The sequence below is a fragment of the Actinia tenebrosa genome, unplaced genomic scaffold, assembly GCF_029948245.1.
Source record: "Actinia tenebrosa isolate PJP-AT-01 unplaced genomic scaffold, QUT_ActTen_1.0 PGA_scaffold13__45_contigs__length_12533684, whole genome shotgun sequence".
NCBI lineage: Eukaryota > Metazoa > Cnidaria > Anthozoa > Actiniaria > Actiniidae > Actinia > Actinia tenebrosa.
The window spans coordinates 4570973-4590242 of record NW_028292573.1 but is presented as its reverse complement, the minus strand read 5'-3'; the positions used below and the strand labels follow the sequence as shown (position 1 = coordinate 4590242).

The 19270-nt window shown below is 39.9% G+C and overlaps 2 protein-coding genes across 2 annotated transcripts; one reads left to right on the top strand and one right to left on the bottom strand.

Annotated features, from left to right (window-relative positions):
- Positions 1-621: 621 nt before the first annotated feature.
- Positions 622-4717, top strand: LOC116290430 (ZP domain-containing protein-like). Its single transcript, XM_089028710.1, has 5 exons — positions 622-882; positions 2483-2840; positions 3180-3368; positions 3888-4162; positions 4582-4717. The coding sequence occupies exons 1-4, from the start codon at positions 649-651 to the stop codon at positions 4067-4069; spliced, it is 963 nt and encodes a 320-aa protein (XP_088884836.1). The 5' UTR covers positions 622-648; the 3' UTR covers positions 4070-4162; positions 4582-4717.
- Positions 4718-6468: 1751 nt separating this feature from the next.
- On the bottom strand, positions 6469-19116 carry LOC116290409 (uncharacterized). The gene is made up of 10 exons (XM_031697431.2): positions 18845-19116; positions 16116-16234; positions 15406-15511; positions 14206-14348; positions 13659-13742; positions 13033-13152; positions 12017-12149; positions 11280-11383; positions 10571-10644; positions 6469-10168 (listed from the first exon to the last, which is right to left on the bottom strand). Exons 1-10 carry the CDS (start codon positions 18957-18959, stop codon positions 8173-8175), a joined length of 2994 nt encoding a protein of 997 aa, XP_031553291.2. The 5' UTR covers positions 18960-19116; the 3' UTR covers positions 6469-8172.
- Between the last annotated feature and the right edge of the window lie 154 nt (positions 19117-19270).

The window sequence follows — 19270 nt, the reverse complement described above, 5'->3', positions numbered from 1 at the left end:
GAGTGGGTGTGATCATTTTGCAAGCTCTATTAGAACGTTCGCATTTAGTTCTACCATTTAGTTTTTTTAATCTATTTTCACCACAGAATTTCTATAACCGTTACATTTCTGGCCGTTTAACTTTATGAAGTCCCGTGCATAGATTCTTGGCGTAGTTAATTGATTTTAATCGTTAAGTCTATGATCAAAGTTAAGTAGCCGCCCTAAGTCAAATGGGACACAAAGCAAAGTTTGGAAATTAATTTGGATCGTTGTTTTTAGCGGAAACAGAAGGTATATAAGTCATTACATTGCATTTTATTTGCATTTCAGCTGCATATTCTTAGTTTCCATCATCGCTGCCTCTCGGGTCGCCGTTGGTTCCATCATAGTTAATTTAACTATGGTTCCATTTAGCAAAGGATTAATAATTGGCATCCATTGTGAACGGCATTATTATGGCCGCCATGTTTTTGTCTTTTGACTCTCTTGGGCTTGCAATCCAATATTCTAGGCTTTTGTATACTATAGGCTTTTGAAGACTCCGTTTTCAATAACGAATGTTCGAGAGTCGAATGATGAAATCAAGAATCCAAAAATAAAGTCATTAATGACCTCTACGTGTTCACCCTTTCGAAGCAGTGTTTTGCTGTAGCTGTTACCAGAACCATGGGCTCTTCAGGTAGAACCGCAATTGTGTCCATAGTTTTGGCTATTATGATGAAAAGTGGATTAGTCAATGCCACAACTGTTTTACCAAGTTCACCCAGTCCAACCACTACGATGAATACTTCACCAAGCTCACCCAGTCCAACCAATTCAGTGACATATAGTTCAAACAATACGATGGGAATCAGTCCAACACGCACTAGTGTAGTAACAGCTACAAACAGTGTTCTACCGGTAAATATATATTTCCCCTTTGTATTGATACAATTTATATGTTATCAAAGATGTGTGTTCGGCTGCACAGTGCTTAATTTCGGCAAAAAGAAAAAGTCAAAGCTTAAAAGGTGTTGGCGTGGCAACTGGTATAAACCTGCGTAAAGCTGCTTGTAGGCTATAGTAACCGACGCCTTTTTAATATTTTGCTCCTAGAAAACTGAGTCTTAGTCTATAATGACCATTGAATGATATGCGTCACAATATTACATCTTAAAAATTTATAATTGTCCGTAACATTTTTTGTTGCCGCAAGAAAGTGTTTACCCTGTGTTCCAGAGAAGCCGCTCCTCGACCCTCTGGAACCCTGGGTAGAAAGTGTTGGACGGTAAATTTTGACGAGGCTTGAAATCAAACGCACAGTCAGTCCAGTGAAACCACAGGCAGCCCAATCTCGGTTTTAGTCTGTATGTATATTAAGAATACTCGATATTTACGAATCATTCTTTATTTATTCGTTATAAAATCGTTCAATAGACTTGTATTGAACTTCTTGTGTCTATTTTAGTCGTTATCTGTACAAAAGATTATAGTACTTATTTAGACAAGTGGGATATGAGGTAAGAGACTGGAGGCTTTTTTCGTTGATGAAACGGCATAATTCAACAACACCTAAATAATTTTTGCCAGCACTTTGAGATTTTTCCCGGATAGTTTTCCACTAACTGTTCGATTTTTGCTTGTAAACTGAGCTGTTTACATAGCTTGTGTATTTATTAACAATTATTATTATACAACACGTACGCTTATTTTCCCAAGTGCAATTATAGAGCGATGATACATGGTCTGTAAACCCGTGTTTTGAACTGTTTTTCAGTTTTTCACTGACGTCATGCAGAGCGAGGAAATGTTATTCTTTTTCTTTGTGCGGCTCACGTGACTTACAAGATTGCTTGTTTAAAATAAAAATGGTTGTTTTTCATGCACTCTTTCTCAGTTTTTTCGTGTCGTACGATAAACAATTTAATACACTGCTAGTTGTGTATTACAGCCGGATAATTTTACGAGTGAAAGCGGCCGTATACAGCTTCACGATCGTGTTACCCCTGTCTAGGCTCGACAGTGGTTCGTACACTAGCGTTGGTGCTGCATCTGTCATCGCTGTGTAAACACACTGCCACCCCACCTTTCAAAATAATTGGATTAAGCGAGCAGACGAGAGAACAATGGCAAGCAGGCTAGTAGCCTACCCCGGGGCTCTATATGGAACTTAAGGTGAATTTGATTAACCATATTAACTCTGGACGGTTGAATATTACTGACGTAAGGAGCATCACGCGGTCGCGTTGTTGTTGGTATAGTACAAACAGAGTCAAGTACGGAACGGCCGTTAAAGAAGTAACGCTCATAGGCTATTCAAACCGTTTGACCTTTGGAATGAAAACGTCTGCATTATAACAGCGGACGAAGGAACACGGACACAAGATAAGTAAACAAGTACAACGTTAATTTAATTCAAATAATCGAAAGGGAAAAAAAACCTATAGAAATCCAACCACATTCGGTGTCCTAGTGCCCTTGATTCATACAAAGGTTTAATACCTTTTCTTCTCGATGACAGATGCTACCCACAGTAACATGTCAAGAGAATCACATGGAGATCGAACTGGACAAGAACACATATTCTAACCTTAACTCATCCGCCTTTCACCTCCGTGACTCGTCATGCCTTGGTGTGGTCACTGGAAACATCATCATACTGTCAACACCTTTGAATAGCTGTAACACCATCTCGAAGCAAACAGACGATACCGTCACGTACCAGAACGAAGTGAAAGCAGAATTGGCTATCAAGATAAACCCGAATGATACTGTCACCCGTCACGATGCGCTGGTTCTGCCTTTTAACTGTACCTACAAAAGGAGGAAGTATGTCAGCGTTTCTTTCAAGCCAAAACGTCGCGTTGACGCAGAGGAAGGTATGAGTAAATTGCAATACGCTTGCGTGGTAGATTGGCGGGAAACGATGTAAAAATGTGTGTTACGCATGCGTGGTAAATGGGTGGGGAAAGTCAATAGAAGATATGACAACGTGTATTGCGCATGTGCCGTAAAATGGCGGGAAAATGATGGGTCCTGATAAAAGTCATATATAACAGTATTAGTGTTTGTGAACGCGAAACAAAATACCGGTACGAGAAACCAAAAAAAACGCGGGAAAATGATGTTAAAATGACGTCTAAAATTGATGGAAATTAAATTGATCCCTGGATTCGCCCCTGATTTATTCACTAACATTTTCAAAAACCTCTACTCAGGAGCGTTTGGGAACTTCACCTTCCTGATGGATCTGTATTCAGATAACAGCTACACTCATTCATACAACATTAGCGATTACCCAATCAGCGTGCAGCTAAACCAACGACTGTACATCAAGTATCAAGTGTTGTCTGATAAAGCTGATCTGCATGTGTTTGCTGAGAAGTGCCTAGCAACCACCACAACCAGTGAGTCATCCACGCCTAGATACGTTTTCCTCGACAACGGATGAGAAATTAAATCCTAATAATAAATCAGTCATTTAAGACTTGAAGCTAAATGTAACTCTTTAGCTCAGGCGTACGACTCAAACAAATAGAAAAACATTACTCGTTTTGAGGTTACAAGGGCGGATCCAGGGGGGGGGGGGGGGGGCAAAGGGCCCCCTTCAGCAGAAAAAAAACGATTCTTTTTTATATTGTTTTCCGTTGTGTTAACGGAATAAACTCAATTAGCCCCCCCCCCCCCCCCTAAAATTTTGGCTGGATCCGCCCTTGGGTTAATCCTAAAATATCGTCATTCTTTCCTCTACATTACATAACTTTCTTCCTCTTTTTTAATTCACTTAAGTAGTACCTTTTTAAATTTTCTTCTCACAACTGATGATGACAAACGTTTTTGTTGAAGCATGTCTTTGGAATTCAAAACCGTACTGTTTTTATCCACAAAATAATTTGGCCTAAAATACCTTATTTGTGTGTCTTTAGCTGTAACGTGGACCAAACAATCAATTACAACTACGAACCGAACAAAGAGCAAAACTTTTCCATCCAAGCCTTTCGTTTCATTGCTGACCATCGAGTGGTGTATCTACATTGTCTTCTTTTGGTCTGTCACACCACCTACAATACCTCCAAGTGTGCTGTCGGTTGCCAGAACAACCGAGTGAGGCGTGACATGTCACGTGATGCTCAGGAATCCAATCTGTATCACCTGTCATCTGGACCAATCACTCTTAAGAAGGCCATAAAATCAACATCAGGTATCGGAGTATTATCGAACTGTCTGTTTTTATACGGGTAAAAAGAACAGATGGATGGGGGAATGAATGAAAGAATGGATGGATGGATGGATATTTGAATGGATGGATGAATGGGAGGGTAGGTGGGTGAGTGGATGGGTGGGTAGGTAGATACCAGGTTGCTGGGTGGATGAGTGGGTAGATAGATGGGAAAGTGGATATGAATGAGTAAGTATATAGGTAGGTGAGTGGGTGAATGAGTGGTTGGATGAGTAGGCTATAGATAGGAAAGTTTAGGGATGAGTGGGTGACTGAGTATGTGTGTGGATGGATGAGTAGTGAGATGGATGAATGCATCCTGTCAGAGGATGGCATACATAATACATACACACTTCTGTACTTATTATCTCACCAAACATACTTTTTTACCGTCATTCTAGATAAAAGCACATCTCCAGGAGTGACTGTCGTAGCGCTATCCTCGGCAGTAGGCGTGTTACTCATTGGCTGCATTGTGCTTCTGATGGTACTGCTTCGGCGCAGAAAGAGGAAAAGCTACAAAACTGAATGCGATATTGAGCCGACACAGTTGGATGCTTACGATAACCCAGGAGTCAACAGAGAAGATGATCCCGCGGGTCTGAAGATGTCAAACCAACAAGACGATGCGCTGTGAACTAGAACATCTACCATGCACACCTTATATACATGCACAATTTATATACATGCACAATTTATATACATGCACAATTTATATACATGCAAAATTTATATACATGCAAAAGTTATATACATGCACAATTTATATACATGCACAATTTATATACATGCACAATTTATATACATGCACAATTTATATACATGCAAAATTTATATACATGCACAATCTATATACATGCAAAATTTATATACATGCACAATTTATATACATGCAAAATTTATATACATGCACTTATTTTTGAAATGTTTTTCTTATTATACTGAATTTTCATAATTTCTTATGCTTTGCTCTCTGGCGGGTAACTGGTCAAAAACTGTCAGAAACTGAAACGTTCTTCAATCAGATGTTCCTTGTGTGCTTTTATCGGTAAGGTAATAATTATCAGTTCATTCTGATTTAAGTTTTCCATTCAAAGCATCAAGAGGATATATGTTACAGAAAAGGTATTGACTCACGACGAAGTGCTTAAAACTTTAGTTCTTCAAAGTTCCATTCTTTTTATTTGTTTCGTAGAGTGCACGCACTAAACCCGTGAATAATATTTTGTACTAATTAGTAGTAATTCATATAGAATCCTTTGCTTCCTATTGTTTGATTATCACTATTTAGTACTAATAATTTGTATTTGTTTCACGGGTTTAGTGCGAGCACTCTATTTAAATGTCATGAGATGTATTTACAAAATCGTCGTAAAATGTGCGGTTTTCTCTTCCCTGGTTACCCCCCCAAAATTGCAATGTACTATTTGAGGAATGTGAAAATGGTCAATTCATTTGCTTGTAATGTAATGCCAAAATAGTTGGGATCTTTCCCTTTGTCTCGATAACAATGCTATACGAATTCTCTTTTTTCCTATTTTAATATTTTGAGCTCTTTGGATGTCACAAGACGACGATTTAAGCTAATAAAACTACGAAACAATTCTGGTAGTTATGGCTCCAAAACTAGCACCAACCTACTGCGCAAACATAGAGTTTCGGATTTTTCCCCCCCAAAAACGTAACCGGAGACCACATTCCCAGACTTTGAATGTTGAAGCGTCGCATGGCAGCGCGAAGCATTTACGGCTATATGCCAGAGATTTCGACCCCAACACCGCTATACCCGGGAGGACTTACAGCCTGATCAGGAAGCTCGGCAAAAGCCTAAGGGAGCTATGGTTGCTATGACCAGCAACCTAAAATGTATTTTCCCTCGTGGGATGTGTTTTGAAAAACTATAAAACTAGCCCTGACGTATCCGACTAGCTTCTGCGCTGACGTGGAGTTTAATTTTGGCTAGATCAGCGTTACCAAAGCATATGGCATTCTACTTTTTCACGTTACGTCATCCGCCAGTATATATGGCCGTTATTTCTTTGTCTTTTGGTCCTCTTGGGGACAGTTGAAAACCACCAATTCTAATGGAAGCGCCAGCATAGATCACTCTTAAGGTAATCAGTAGCTTGCATCGCAACCAGGAGTGCATGCACGCAATGCAAGCTAGGTAACCAGTTGCATAGCATTTTGATAATTTTCGAGTGTGGTGGGAGTTTAGTTTCGAAGAATGTTCAAATTGTTGATACACAAATGACGGTTTCCATTCGGATAAAAATTCCCCAAGAGAATGCAGCAGATTATTTTATTAAGATCAACCATATCAAGAATGTAATCATCTTCATTTTATAATTACCACAATCCCTTGCGACACTCATTTATAATTAGTCTCGCAAGGAATTGTGGTACAAATGTCAATAGCAATAATTGACCAATAGAATTAATTTCAAATACTTATCATTGTAATATCAAATAATATTAATGATTATAAAACAATTTGAGCCGGTTTAGTGTGGGGAAACTTAACATACGATATTTTCAAAGCCGCCGAAAGGTCACGTGATTTCCGCAAGCATTTTACATCACGTGGCCAGGAAACACAACCCTCGTCCCGTCTATGCTACATCAACTGGTCCAATCAATACAAAGCTTAAGACGCACTGCATTATGGGTAATTCACAACTTGACTCGGACAAATTTTACACTATGAAATGGAACTTTATAAAATGATAAAAAATACGACGTGGAGCGATTGATATCGACTCAACAATTATTCATGCGGGGAATTTAAACTAAAGCTTAAAATTGAAACCATTTCGCTTAAAGACTCCGGGAGACACTGCGTACCTAGTCAAACCTACTAACGTCATGCTTCTTGATCTGTCATGGGGGTCCTGTGGTTGCTGATAAAGAGGGCCTGGGGATATGAACTGCATTACAAGTGGGTGCTTCGTTTCTAAGAACTTATGACCTGATTATCTCTTTACCTTGGGCGTAGTAATTTCCCATTTCAGACCACGTGTCATTCTGTACAGTTTCATAAATTTAACGGCAGCGCAAAAAAAAATCTTATTCTTATGACACGTGGTCTGAAATGTGGAACCATCATAAACAAACTAGAAACGCGGTCTATTTACTTCTTCATCGATCAGGTAAAGCTACAAACCCAACAGATTCTCATTTAAACCCTTTGAAAAAGTATAAAATAGTCTCTTCTAGCTTATACCATATATCCGTGAAAAAGGTAACTAAAAAAATTGTAAAAATTAGTGCGAAGTTTTGTAGGTTTAATGGTCTACTAAACTTACTAATTTGTACAAACTTGTGAAATTTCTTACAAAGCTTTTCACGGATATATATAGTATGCATTCAAGTAGGGTATCGAGTGAATCAAAAAAAGTTTCCAAGTAGGGTATCGAGTGAATCTAAAATAGTTTTGTTATCAGTTTGCTTGTTCCCGCCAGCAGGACACCCTTAACTGTCATCAGATTGTGCATCGTTTACGTCTGCAGCAAGCGAAGTGCATTGTGGTCTAGCTTGGGTACAAATATCCTTTGTTCATCATGCCTTATATGGTATATTGTTAGTACCCAAGCTAAACCATAATTCATCCTGTTTATTATGTAAACTCAGAAAAGGTCTATGGGAGAACCGACTTAGTACTCGATTAATGGATTATATTCGAAGCACGGTTTTGCTTCACGATTTAACCTATTGCTTTTGACCTATGCACGTTGAGTAAAAGACTGGGCCGAGTTGGCATTGTAGTGCATTGTGGGACTATTTTGGACATATTTCCATGATGGTGTCTATTTCCTCCCCCTAATACAGTCCCACAATAACCTGCAATGCTAACTCAACTCAGTGTTTTCACTCTGCCTCTGAATGGCTTATAGGGTAACCATAAAGCACGGGATAAGTTCAATTGAAAACTGGGCGATTCAAGTACTTTAGTGACCTATGTGTTTGCTGGCCGAGATAATACAATTTTCTGTTCAGCTTTTCTTTTCTCTTCTTGCAAGAGGGTTCCCATCAGACGATTCTTGCCCGGAACTAGCCTTGGTAGGTGTTTGAGGTAATCGCCGCCTCGGTCTACCGCCTGATTTATCGGCCCTTGGGCTCTGAGGCGGTCGTGGATCCATTTTGTTTTCCCGTTTAGTATTCTGGGATGCAGAATTAGTGTTACTATTGAAGGGCGCAGATCCAAAGGGGTCATGAGGTGCGTCTACTAAATCGAGAGCTGGGTTAACAAATGCCGCACCGCTGGGAATCAACTCGTCTTCTTTACTGTCACTATTAAGCGCAGCGCGTTCAGCTTTGGGCAGGAAAGGAGATTTCCCGAAAGCGTCCACCTCGAAAGGATTTTGTGGAGAAACACGGCCAGGATCAGATCCTTGTTGAGCGAACCCATCTCTAGAAGAACCAAATCCTATGCCGTCAGTCTGGTTTTCTAATTGGGGTTCTTTCTTCAACGAAGGGACTTCAAAAGGTGCAGCGCCGAAAACGTCGGGTGAAGTTGGTGGATCTTGCTTCTTCGGTTGCGGGACGCTAAACGGGACAGCACCAAATGGGTCCGACGCCCCAGGGGATAGGGGTGGGGATAGATTCCTGTACTGCATGTGCTCTGGGCTCGCAGTTCCACTGGAATCTGAAGTGTTGGTTTCCTCGTGTCTACTGGGTATGTTATACAAGAAAGGATTGGTAGCAAAGTCCTTAGGGAACTCCCCTGGGGATAATAACGGTGATTCATCAATATCTTTTTTGACCGGCACGCCTGTCGCCTTCTGAGCTGATCCAAGGTTATCAAGAGGTAACACCATCCCGCTCTGCGATTGACTGCTCATGTCCTTAGAAGGAAGATTCTCCCTCAACGATGCAAAATCCATATCATCACATTCATCAGGTTTGACCGCAAAATCAGTATCGTTACCAACATAAAAAGGGCTAAAGGGGTTCCAGTTTTCCTTATCAGTGTCTGTAGTAGTGCTATCTATATCTATTAGTTCAGCCATTGAGGGCTGTGTTTGTTGGAAGGACGACAGCTCTGGGTCACTAGGCGATCGGTGGTAAGGAGATTTAAAGTCATTTGTAACAGCTTCTCTTACGTCCAGACCCATGGCGGCCCTGGGATCCGATCGTGACCGCATGTGCGTTGGCTGCCAGGGTCTCAAGTGTTGGGCGCTCTTAGAAGCTTGGGGATCAGGTGCCGAAAATTGTGTCTGTGGGGGTAACCCTGAGTCAAAGGTATTTGCACCGGAAGAAAAGCGTAGAAAAGGATTTTGTTGGTCGTCGTTTGGTACCTGTGAACCATACTGCAGGTGTGGTTGTTGTTGTTGGTGCTGCTGTTGTTGGTACTGCTGTTGCACAATCTGTTGTTGGCGTTGTGCTTCCTGTTGTTGTAGCAACTGCTGTTGTCTTTGTTGTCGTAACTGTTGCTGCTGCTGTTGAAGCTGCTGCTGCTGTTGTAATTGCTGTTGTCGTTGGAGTTGTTGCTGATGTATTAATTGAAGCTGTTGTTGCTTTAACTGTTGTTCTTTCTGCTGTTGTTGTAATTGCTGTTGGTGTTGTATCTGCTGTTGTCGTTGTTGTTGTTGCAGCAGCTGTTGCTGATAATATTGTTGTTCTTGTTGTTTCTGCTGCACGAGCTGTTGGTGAGTATACCCATGCGTCACCGGAAACCCTTGCCCTTGTCCATAGTAAGCAGGATTCATTTGTGTCGGATTCTCACTCACAATATTGAGCTCGTTATTCCTTCGATTCTGTCTTGGGCTTGCCATGTGAATAATACTATTATTCACAGTGTCATGTGGTGCAAGAACTGTCTTACCCTGTGCCATTGCAAACTCTTTTCTGCTTTGCCTTGGACTGGCTATGTGGCTGAGATGGGAAAGTCCCTGTTGTTGAGCGGCTGGAGTAGGGGCGTTGGCTTGGCCGGCAGCACGTGGTCGCTGACGAGCTGTCAACGAGGTAGTAACGGGACCCTCCATAACCCTGAGGGAGGGAAAATCTTTAGGTACTATTCGTGGGTAATAATAGAGGAGTTAAGCGCAGTTGAAGCAGGGTTTATACAAGTGGGGGGGGGGGGGGGGGGGGGGACAGGCCACGGTCACGGTACGGAATCGCATCACGCCTGCGCTAGATTATGTTTTATCCAATGAAAAAGCTATATAAGTCCTCAGCATATTTATGGTTCTGACCCCCCTTAGTTAAAGTTGCTATGTCTTATATGGCGACTAATTTGAATGACTATTGTTCTGTACTGACTAGCCTCTCATACATGTGAAAACAAACGATTTACGTTTCCACGTGAACACGATGCTAGTCAGCTGTTTGTCAGTCCAGAACAACAGTTATTCAAATTGGTCGCCATATTTTGATTTGGTGTATGCCAACCTGGTCTTGGGAGCTCTGTTGGATAATTCTTGTTTCTCTTTTACTTCTGGTAACGCTGTAGGTATAGTCGCTTTCTGTGGATATTTGACGACCAGTAAGAAAACTGCATCATATAAATACTCTTTATAATTTACTCAAAGATACTAAAATCGTAATCAAGCATCGTGAAAAAAGTGCAAACAGAAGATTGTTGTCACTAAAATAACTGAAAAGCGAGGGTAGTTTCTATTTCTAGATAGAATCCTTCATGATCATGAATAAGTCATTCATGTTTATATATATGTATATGTATATGACACTAGAAAATTAAAGCGGTTAACGTATGAGTGGGAAACTTACATGTGCATGGAATGACATGCCGTAACATTGAAATGGCTTCCCATAAGAATGGTTAACGATGAGTGGGAAACATAGGATAACCATTCATATAGGAAGCCATTTCAATGTTACGGCATGTCGTACCGTGTACTTGCTATAAGTCAGTACCGTATGTCTCCCACTCATACGATAACCATTCTTATGGGAAGCCATTTCAATGTTACGGCATTGTTGTACCGTGTACGTGCTGTATGTCAGTACCATATACGTGGGAAGCATACAGAACTTATAGCACCGACGTACACGGCACGACATGCCGTAACATTGAAATGGCTTCCCATCGTCTTTTAGTAATTCATCCAATCACATGGTGTAGTTACGGTTAACTTACATTAACATTGTCAATAGGAGACTCTAATCCACGTAATTTAAATGCAATGTGTGCTGTTTGGTATATATCTGGTCTAGTATCTGGGTCTGGGGTCAATAGGTAACCTGGTAGAACAAATGATAGATTGGAGGTTAGTGGTGCCTCGATTATAGACTTTGATGACATTAACGTAGATACCATGAAACGCTGGTACTTGTCACAGTGGCGGATCCAGGACTTTAAGAGGAGGGGGGGGGGGGGGGGTTCATTTTTGCAAATCTCGGCACAACAATGACGTTCTCTAGCATCATCATTTTTCCCATGAGGCACATCACTGCCCTAGAGGCGCTCCTGATAAGGATAACCTATCCACCAGTCCCATTTCATATTAAATCTCATGAGTTAGTACCATACTTTTATTTATCTATCTAAAACAATATAAAAAATCCAAGGTACCAGCCGGTGGGGGGGGGGGGGGGGGGTTATTTTCACCCAATGAACCCCCCCCTAAATCCGCCACAGTGTCAGCAACATAAATGCTTGTTACTATAACTCACATTATTTCAAAACCACGAGCATCTTCATCACCACCATTACCATTGATATCATTAGCATCATAGTAACTATGTTAGCATCAATGATTATCATCGCCAACGTAACTCCCATCACCTCCACCATCATTACAATCATCATCATCATCACCAACACTGCTATCATTATTTCCATCATCTTTATCATCCTTATCATCATGTACTTACTTATCAAACTGTGAAGCTCCTTAGAATAGCGAGATTTTTCAGGGAATGAGAACTGTGCACTCTGTATTGCTAGAGTACTTTCACCAAAAGGAAGAGTAAAAAAACATAATTTATATAACAGACAACCAAGGGCCTGAAAGACAACACAAGGATATTAGTATAAATAGATTTATTGAAAACAAGTTATGCAATTTACAGGATCCATCCCTTGCTTCTTGGCTGATCAAAGTCAGGGCACATCTAACTCACAGAATGAACCCTGAAACAACCTTTGGGCTGATCTAAGTCAGGGCATGGCTAACCCACAGATCTAACCCTGAAACAACCTCTGGGCTGATCTAAGTCAGGGCATGGCTAACTCACAGATAGAACCCTGAAACAACCTCTGGGCTGATCAAAGGCAGGGAACGGCTAACTCACAGATAGAACCCTGAAACAACCTCTGGGCTGATCTAAGTCAGGGTGTGGCTAACTCACAGATTGAACCCTGAAAAAACCTCTGGGCTGATCTAAGTCAGGGTGTGGCTAACTCACAAATTAAACCCTGAAACAACCTCTGGGCTGATCTAAGTCAGGCCGCATGGCTAACTCACAGATAGAACCCTGAAACAACCTCTGGGCTGATCTAAGTCAGGGCACAGCTAACTCACAGATAGAACCCTGAAACAACCTCTGGGCTGATCTACTTGCTCTACTCACATGTGTTTCAAAGTCTGGGTATCAAACCCAAGACCTCAAAAGAGTAGAGGTGAGTATTAGGCCAAACAAAAAATAAGTGTGTTTTCTGTTGCACGACCAACCCTAATTTTTTTGTTGATTTTTGCCGACCCTAATATTTTTTTCATTTCCAAATGCACCACAGGGTTCCCAGTAAGCTCAATTGCACTGTTGTATCAGTAAAAAAAATCTGACCTACCGACCCCAATTATTTTTCTCATGCAACAGGAAACACACTTATTTTTTGTTTGGCCTTAGTAGTAGTTTTGTGGAGTTTTTTTGAACTTGTTGATGATTACCCATATGTCTGACTTGGTAGATATGGTCTTTCCACTATACAAGTCAACCATCTCTGGTGCTCTATATGATAATGTTGTATACTTTTGGATTTCTTCTTCTACTATTGTGGGTCCTTCAGCCTAAAAGTGAAGGGAAAGGGAAATTTCAGAATGGGAGAATCTTAATGTTTTCCCATTTCAGACCACATGTCATTCTCATGATATAAAGATTCTTTGTTTGAGTATATTATATATTCTTATGCCAGTGGGGGATCCAGGAATTCAAAAAGGGGGGTTCCGAAATGGTGTCAGGCAGAAAAAGATGTTAATATTGGTTTCATAAAGGTGGGGTTCCAATATTTCATTCCACTGAGGGTAAAGAACATGATTGGCTTCTCAAGATCTCACTAGAGGGGGTTCCATGAAACTAACAAAACCACCCCTCCGTCCACCACTGTATGTGCAACAGTTAAACAAAGAAATGATACTCTAGGGAATGACATTGCTCTGAAAGGGGAATCATACTACAACCAAGGTATAGAGGTTTATTGTACTTCTCGATGAGACATACATGTAAAACTGCTTTGTTCAATGAAAATGATTTTCAGGGCTGAAAATAAGAGTGACATTGTCAAACGTCATCCTACCTGAGGATTGGTTTCTTTCCTTGTTGCACTACCAAAATCACACAACACAAACTCCCCTCTATCACTACGCAATATATTTTCGACCTGTAAATACAAAAAGAAACTAGGATAAGATAAATTCCAAAAATAATCTAGATGCTGGACCTTTGGTACCAAACTGCCATTTTTATATGTCAATGAGAATTAAGAAACATTTGTTTACATCAGTGTTGATTATGTGATTATGAATTTCATGTTAATCATACCGTCTAAAAAATCTGGATTTTTGATTCATGTCATGGTGAATTTAGGAATTTTAGAAGGGGGGGGGGGGGGGTGGTGTGTCAAATATGAAGGTTATACCAGGAATGCGAGGAAAAGGGGGGGTTGATTACTAAGGATAATACTGAGAAATTTGAACAAAAGGGAAGTTGTTAGCCACCCTCCCGGGATCCACCCACAAAAAGTATTAATTCAGACTATTGGCTAGTGGATCAAAGGTAAAAACAACACTGTTTGATGTTTTTCACAAAGCAAAATTTTAGAAAATAAAAACGTTTGCAGATACCTTTAAATCTCTGTGAATGACAGGAGGGTTGGCCTGGTGGAGGTGTGCCACTGCTTCACATGTGTCTGTAAAAATCTTGAGGATCAATGATTCACTGAATCCATCATTAATGTGTTCATTCATAAGCTGTACAACATGACCATCTGAAAATGACAACATTCAGATGTGAATGTAATTTTGGATAGTGTGGCCTTTAGACCACCCGCCTTTCCACCTCTTTGTCTACCTCTTTTCTGCCATGTGTCCCTCTGCCCAGCATCCCTCCCCCCTGTATCCCTCTGCCCAGTGTCCCTCTGCCCAGCATCCATCCCCCCTGTGTCCCTCTGCCCTGTGTCCCTCTGCCCAGTGTCCCTCTGCCCAGCTTCACTCCCCACTGTGTCCCTTCCCCTGTGTCCCTCCCCCTGTGTCCCTCCCCCCTGTGTCCCTCCCCCCTGTGTCCCTCTGCCCAGTGTCCCTCTACCCAGTGTCCCTCTGCCCAGCAACCCTCCCCCCTGTCTCCCTCTACCCAGTGTCCCTCTGCCCAGCATCCCTCCCCCATTTGTCCCTCTGCCCTGTGCCCCTTTGCCCAGCATCTCTCCCCCCTGTGTCCCTCTGCCCAGTTTCCCTCTGCCCAGTGTCCCTCTGCCCTGTGTCTCTCCACCCTGTGTCCCTCTGCCCTGTGTCCCTCTGCCATGTGTCCCTCTGCCATGTTTCCCTCTGTCCTGTGTCCCTCTGCCCAGTGTCCCTCTACCCAGTGTCCCTCTGCCCAGCAACCCTCCCCCCTGTCTCCCTCTACCCAGTGTCGCTCTGCCCAGCATCCCTCCCCCATTTGTCCCTCTGCTCTGTGCCCCTTTGCCCAGCATCTCTCCCCCCTGTGTCCCTCTGCCCAGTTTCCCTCTGCCCAGTGTCCCTCTGCCCTGTGTCCCTCTGCCATGTGTCCCTATGCCCTTTTCCCTCTGCTCTTTGTCCCTCTGCCCTGCATCCCTCCACCCTGTGTCCTACATAGGCTATATCTCATTTCCAAAGACATGACCAAGCTCTACATCCTTTAAGGCTGGTCCTCACTAGTGCATAAGTACAAGCACATCCTCACTGGGAAATTCAGTGACATGAGTAATACTTATGTTATGCTTATGTCTCCAGGAAGGACCAGCTTTTAAGGGTTGCATTTTGTAAAATATTGGTAGCAGTATTAATCAATAATAACAAATAGCAGCATACCTTTGCAGTATTCCATGAGAATAAGAACCTCAAATATTTCATTGCTGATTTGCGTTATTGATGAGTCGACAAAAGTTATAGTATTTTTGTGCCCAGCAACAAGTTTCTATTGAAAAAAAAGATGAAAAGATGTTTGTACCAAGGTATACCACAATGATCGCTTTCTCCAAAAAGGTCTGTATTCCCAATAAAGCTCAAAATGGGAGATAATTTAACAATCCTACTGTCATTAGAACTTAAATTCATTGTTTTTCCTTAAAATAGGCTTAATTCATTTTGGTACTATTTTTCCCATTTAAGACCATGTGTCATTCCCTAGAGCATCATTTCTTTGTTTAAGGTTTGCGCTTGGTTGCACATGAGAAGACACATAAATATGGATACAGCTCAAACAAAGAATCTTATTCTCAAGGGAATGACACATCATTGGTTTGAAATGGGAAAACATTACCCCAAGTCGAAGAGGTCTATTAAGGCACTTTGGGGATTGCAGCAAGGTTGGGTAATTTATTTCGTGCAGGAAATTTTTTTTACGTCTCATGGCTGTGCAGGAATTTTTTTGGGACATAATTTGGATTTTTTCTGGCACTTTTCTTATGCACGATTTTTTTTCACTCTTTAAAGCTGTGCTCAAAAGTTTTTGGGTTTTTGCCCAATTCCCCTCCCCCCTCAAAGATCTAATGGTCTGTCCCTTAGTTGTCTGTACTCACCATTATACCAATCTCTTGTTTGCAAATATCTAAATCATGTTTATTATTCACTGAAATCCTTTTCAGAGCGTATCGTCTACCATTGGCAGCCTTAACCAGCAATACAACTGCAAACCCACCTGTCAAAACAATTATGCATAGTTCTAGATATTACATACACTCTAGTTTGATGTATTTCCTTTACTAAGCCCCCTTGGGGCCTATTCTCTTATACTTCTTTTTTAATGCTTTTGAAGTGGGGGCTTAATAGAGGAAATACACTATCATAGTTTCATAGAAGGAAACTTAATCATGTGTCATACAGTTTTATAAAAGCTCTGTTCTTGGAAAGGCACATGAATGACAAAAGCCCATATTAAAGGAAGCATCTTCATCTACATACATTTCAAATTTATTGAGAGCAACATCTAATATTTTATATGTTAAGTGTATGCTACATTGAGTGTATAAGCTAATATTTTGTCTAAGAAAAACATTTTGCACAGATGACATTGAATGTCTTTGTAGCATATGATCATAAATGAGGTCTGGGAAAATTCATAAATAATTTGACTTTTTTATCATAATGTGCTGAAAAATCTTGTAATGTTTTATCATCTTATCATTGTTATTTGACCATTAGCCGGCCATTTCCTTATTCCTCCCTCCCTTTGAAAAGGGATTTCTGATCATATTTAAGATCACATTGACTCTGCTATATATTTGAGATTAAGATGTGGATAACTGATAAAAAAATTAGTTATGAATTCAGCTAGACTTTTAACATATTATGAATGGATGTTAGAGTACACGCACTAAACCCGTGAAACAAATACTAACTTTTAGTACTAAATGGTGATAAATAAACAATAGAAAACAAAGGATTCTGTATGAAATAGTACTAATTAGTCCTAATTAATGTTCACGGATTTAGTGTGTGCACTCTATCATCAAAAAGATACAATATTTCTATTTCCACAGATCATAAATACTGCTATGGGCGCTAAATTAAAGTTTGAACGACGTGTGACAACCAGTTGCTTGGGGGAAAGCTAGGTACAACAAAGTCAAAGAATAACCAGATTATTATTTATTATTATTATTGTAAATGTCTTTATTAGTAATTATAATACATTGTTGTTAGTGTGTTATGTAACCAAAACAGGCCAAGAGATTCCTTAAGAAAGCTAAAGCGAAACCTGGCTCACATTTCAAATCTATCTAGATTCATATGTCTAATTATGAATATTTCAAAAACATTTAGGGACCCCTTTATCAGTATAAAGTCACTTAATACAAAAGGTATACAAACTAATATATCCTCTTATGGCTCAATATTCAAGTACTTTCCCTTCTAAAACAAGTAATCTTCTTACCATATGCAAAGGATTTAGTGAGATTCAGGTACCTAAGATATGTAATATAATAACATTTTGTATCTAGATAGCTCATGTGACCTTTGCTATTCATATGCCAACCAGACATTCATTGGGTGGTGACAAAAAACAATTTCTTGACACTATTTAGTAGAAACGGTTGGCATATTAATATCACGATGAATTTGCTAGTAAACATGAAGTATTGCACATATTTATAACTGAAGTACAATTTAGGATGAGTTTGCAGATATTTATTTCAACATTTTTCTCAAGGGGAGGGGGAGGGATTGGTACGAAAACATTTGGGCCAAGGCTATTTATTCTACTCATTTCCTGGAAGGCAGGGAACTCCTTTCTGTTACTAATTTTTGACATTTCAGTTTTCTTAACAAAATCATTAATAATTCATGAGGAAAACACAATAGAAAACATGACCGTGAAGAGTTTAGGATTTATTTGGGCAGATTCACTTTTACCTTGAAAATTTTAGCAAAACACAAAGGAACTAACCTAGACGTTTGTTAAGCAATATATACAATATTCGTGTCCTTGTTGTATACGATATATAAACTCTTGGCTACGCCTCAGGTTTATATATTGTATACAACACGGCCACTCATACTGTATATATTATATATAAATTTTGCTTGTACCATAACCTGGTAATAAAAACCAGGTATTTTAAATATTAAGATAACAATCCAATAATTATGAAGAAGGGGGAAAAATCTTAAAATATAATTAAGCTAGGAATCCTATTCTTTCACTTTGGTTATAGATTTAATCTAAAACTAGGCATAAACAGGAACTACAATATTTTGAATATTTTAAAGAAGGTAAAAATAGATGAACAATATTGTACTTTTCTTTGTCAAAACTCGTTTTAAAAACCAAATGTTGAAATTTAGAAATGGTAAATCTATAAATTTAACGCATATTATACTAGTATATAAGGTCTAATTTGGAACATTTTAGTAGACATTCAGTTGCTTGGTGTCGGTTACATATTATCTTTAGTTACAGATATTAAGTTACACATCTTAACTTGCAGTTATGCACTTAGTATTTTAATGTTTAATGGTAATATTTAAGGTTGAAAAAAATAAATAAACATCGACAAGTGAGTATTTAATGTATTACATCAGTGTTGTAAACGCGAAGGAAGTCTTCAAAACAATTCCATCTCAATCTGGACTAATACCAAAAATATTTACAGTACAACATTCTTTATCCAAGGCTTCTTCTACAAGAATCTTTAACATAAACTTAGAAGATATTCAAGTTATCAGGTAGGTTCGACCATCACTACACTAGTAATGTATTAAGCGGTAGTGTTTTTGATTTGACAAGCCTGAGTTAAGATTTCCTTACCTTCGGCTATAACATCTTCTACTGTGCAACTGTATCTCCCGACACGATAACTCTTACCAACGAAACTGTTCTGTAAATCATTCGAAGTACTCGACGAAAAGAAAAGCTTCTTCATTGTAAAAACCTACGTTGTTTTGCCAGAGACTAACTATATGTATTGGCTATTGAGATTACATGATACAATACTCGTCGATGACAGGAAAGACCGGTATTTTAGAAGAAAAAGTCGCTAGGTGGAGTGATTCTTGCTGAACAAAATGGCGGACTTGGCCTTCCCGGCATTCAGAGTACGACAACCAAGCCATTTCCGGTTTAAAGATCTTAGCGCCCAGTTTCTTTGAGAATGAATCATACACAGGAAGCCCACTTCTGTCATCAAATAACATTGATTTGACTTTAACTATACCGCTTAGAAACAGCTTACAA

Excerpts from the sequence above, each read along its gene's own strand:
- LOC116290409 (XM_031697431.2), bottom strand. The coding sequence starts at position 18,959 with ATGAAGAAGCTTTTCTTTTCGTCGAGTACTTCGAATGATTTACAGAAC. Across the intron at positions 14,349-15,405 it reads TCTCATGGAATACTGCAAAG|ATGGTCATGTTGTACAGCTT; the intron begins GTATGCTGCTAT and ends TGTCATTTTCAG. Across the intron at positions 13,153-13,658 it reads GGAAAGAAACCAATCCTCAG|GCTGAAGGACCCACAATAGT; the intron begins GTAGGATGACGT and ends CTTCACTTTTAG.
- LOC116290430 (XM_089028710.1), top strand. The coding sequence starts at position 649 with ATGGGCTCTTCAGGTAGAACCGCAATTGTGTCCATAGTTTTGGCTATT. Across the intron at positions 883-2,482 it reads CTACAAACAGTGTTCTACCG|ATGCTACCCACAGTAACATG; the intron begins GTAAATATATAT and ends TCTCGATGACAG. Across the intron at positions 2,841-3,179 it reads TCGCGTTGACGCAGAGGAAG|GAGCGTTTGGGAACTTCACC; the intron begins GTATGAGTAAAT and ends ACCTCTACTCAG.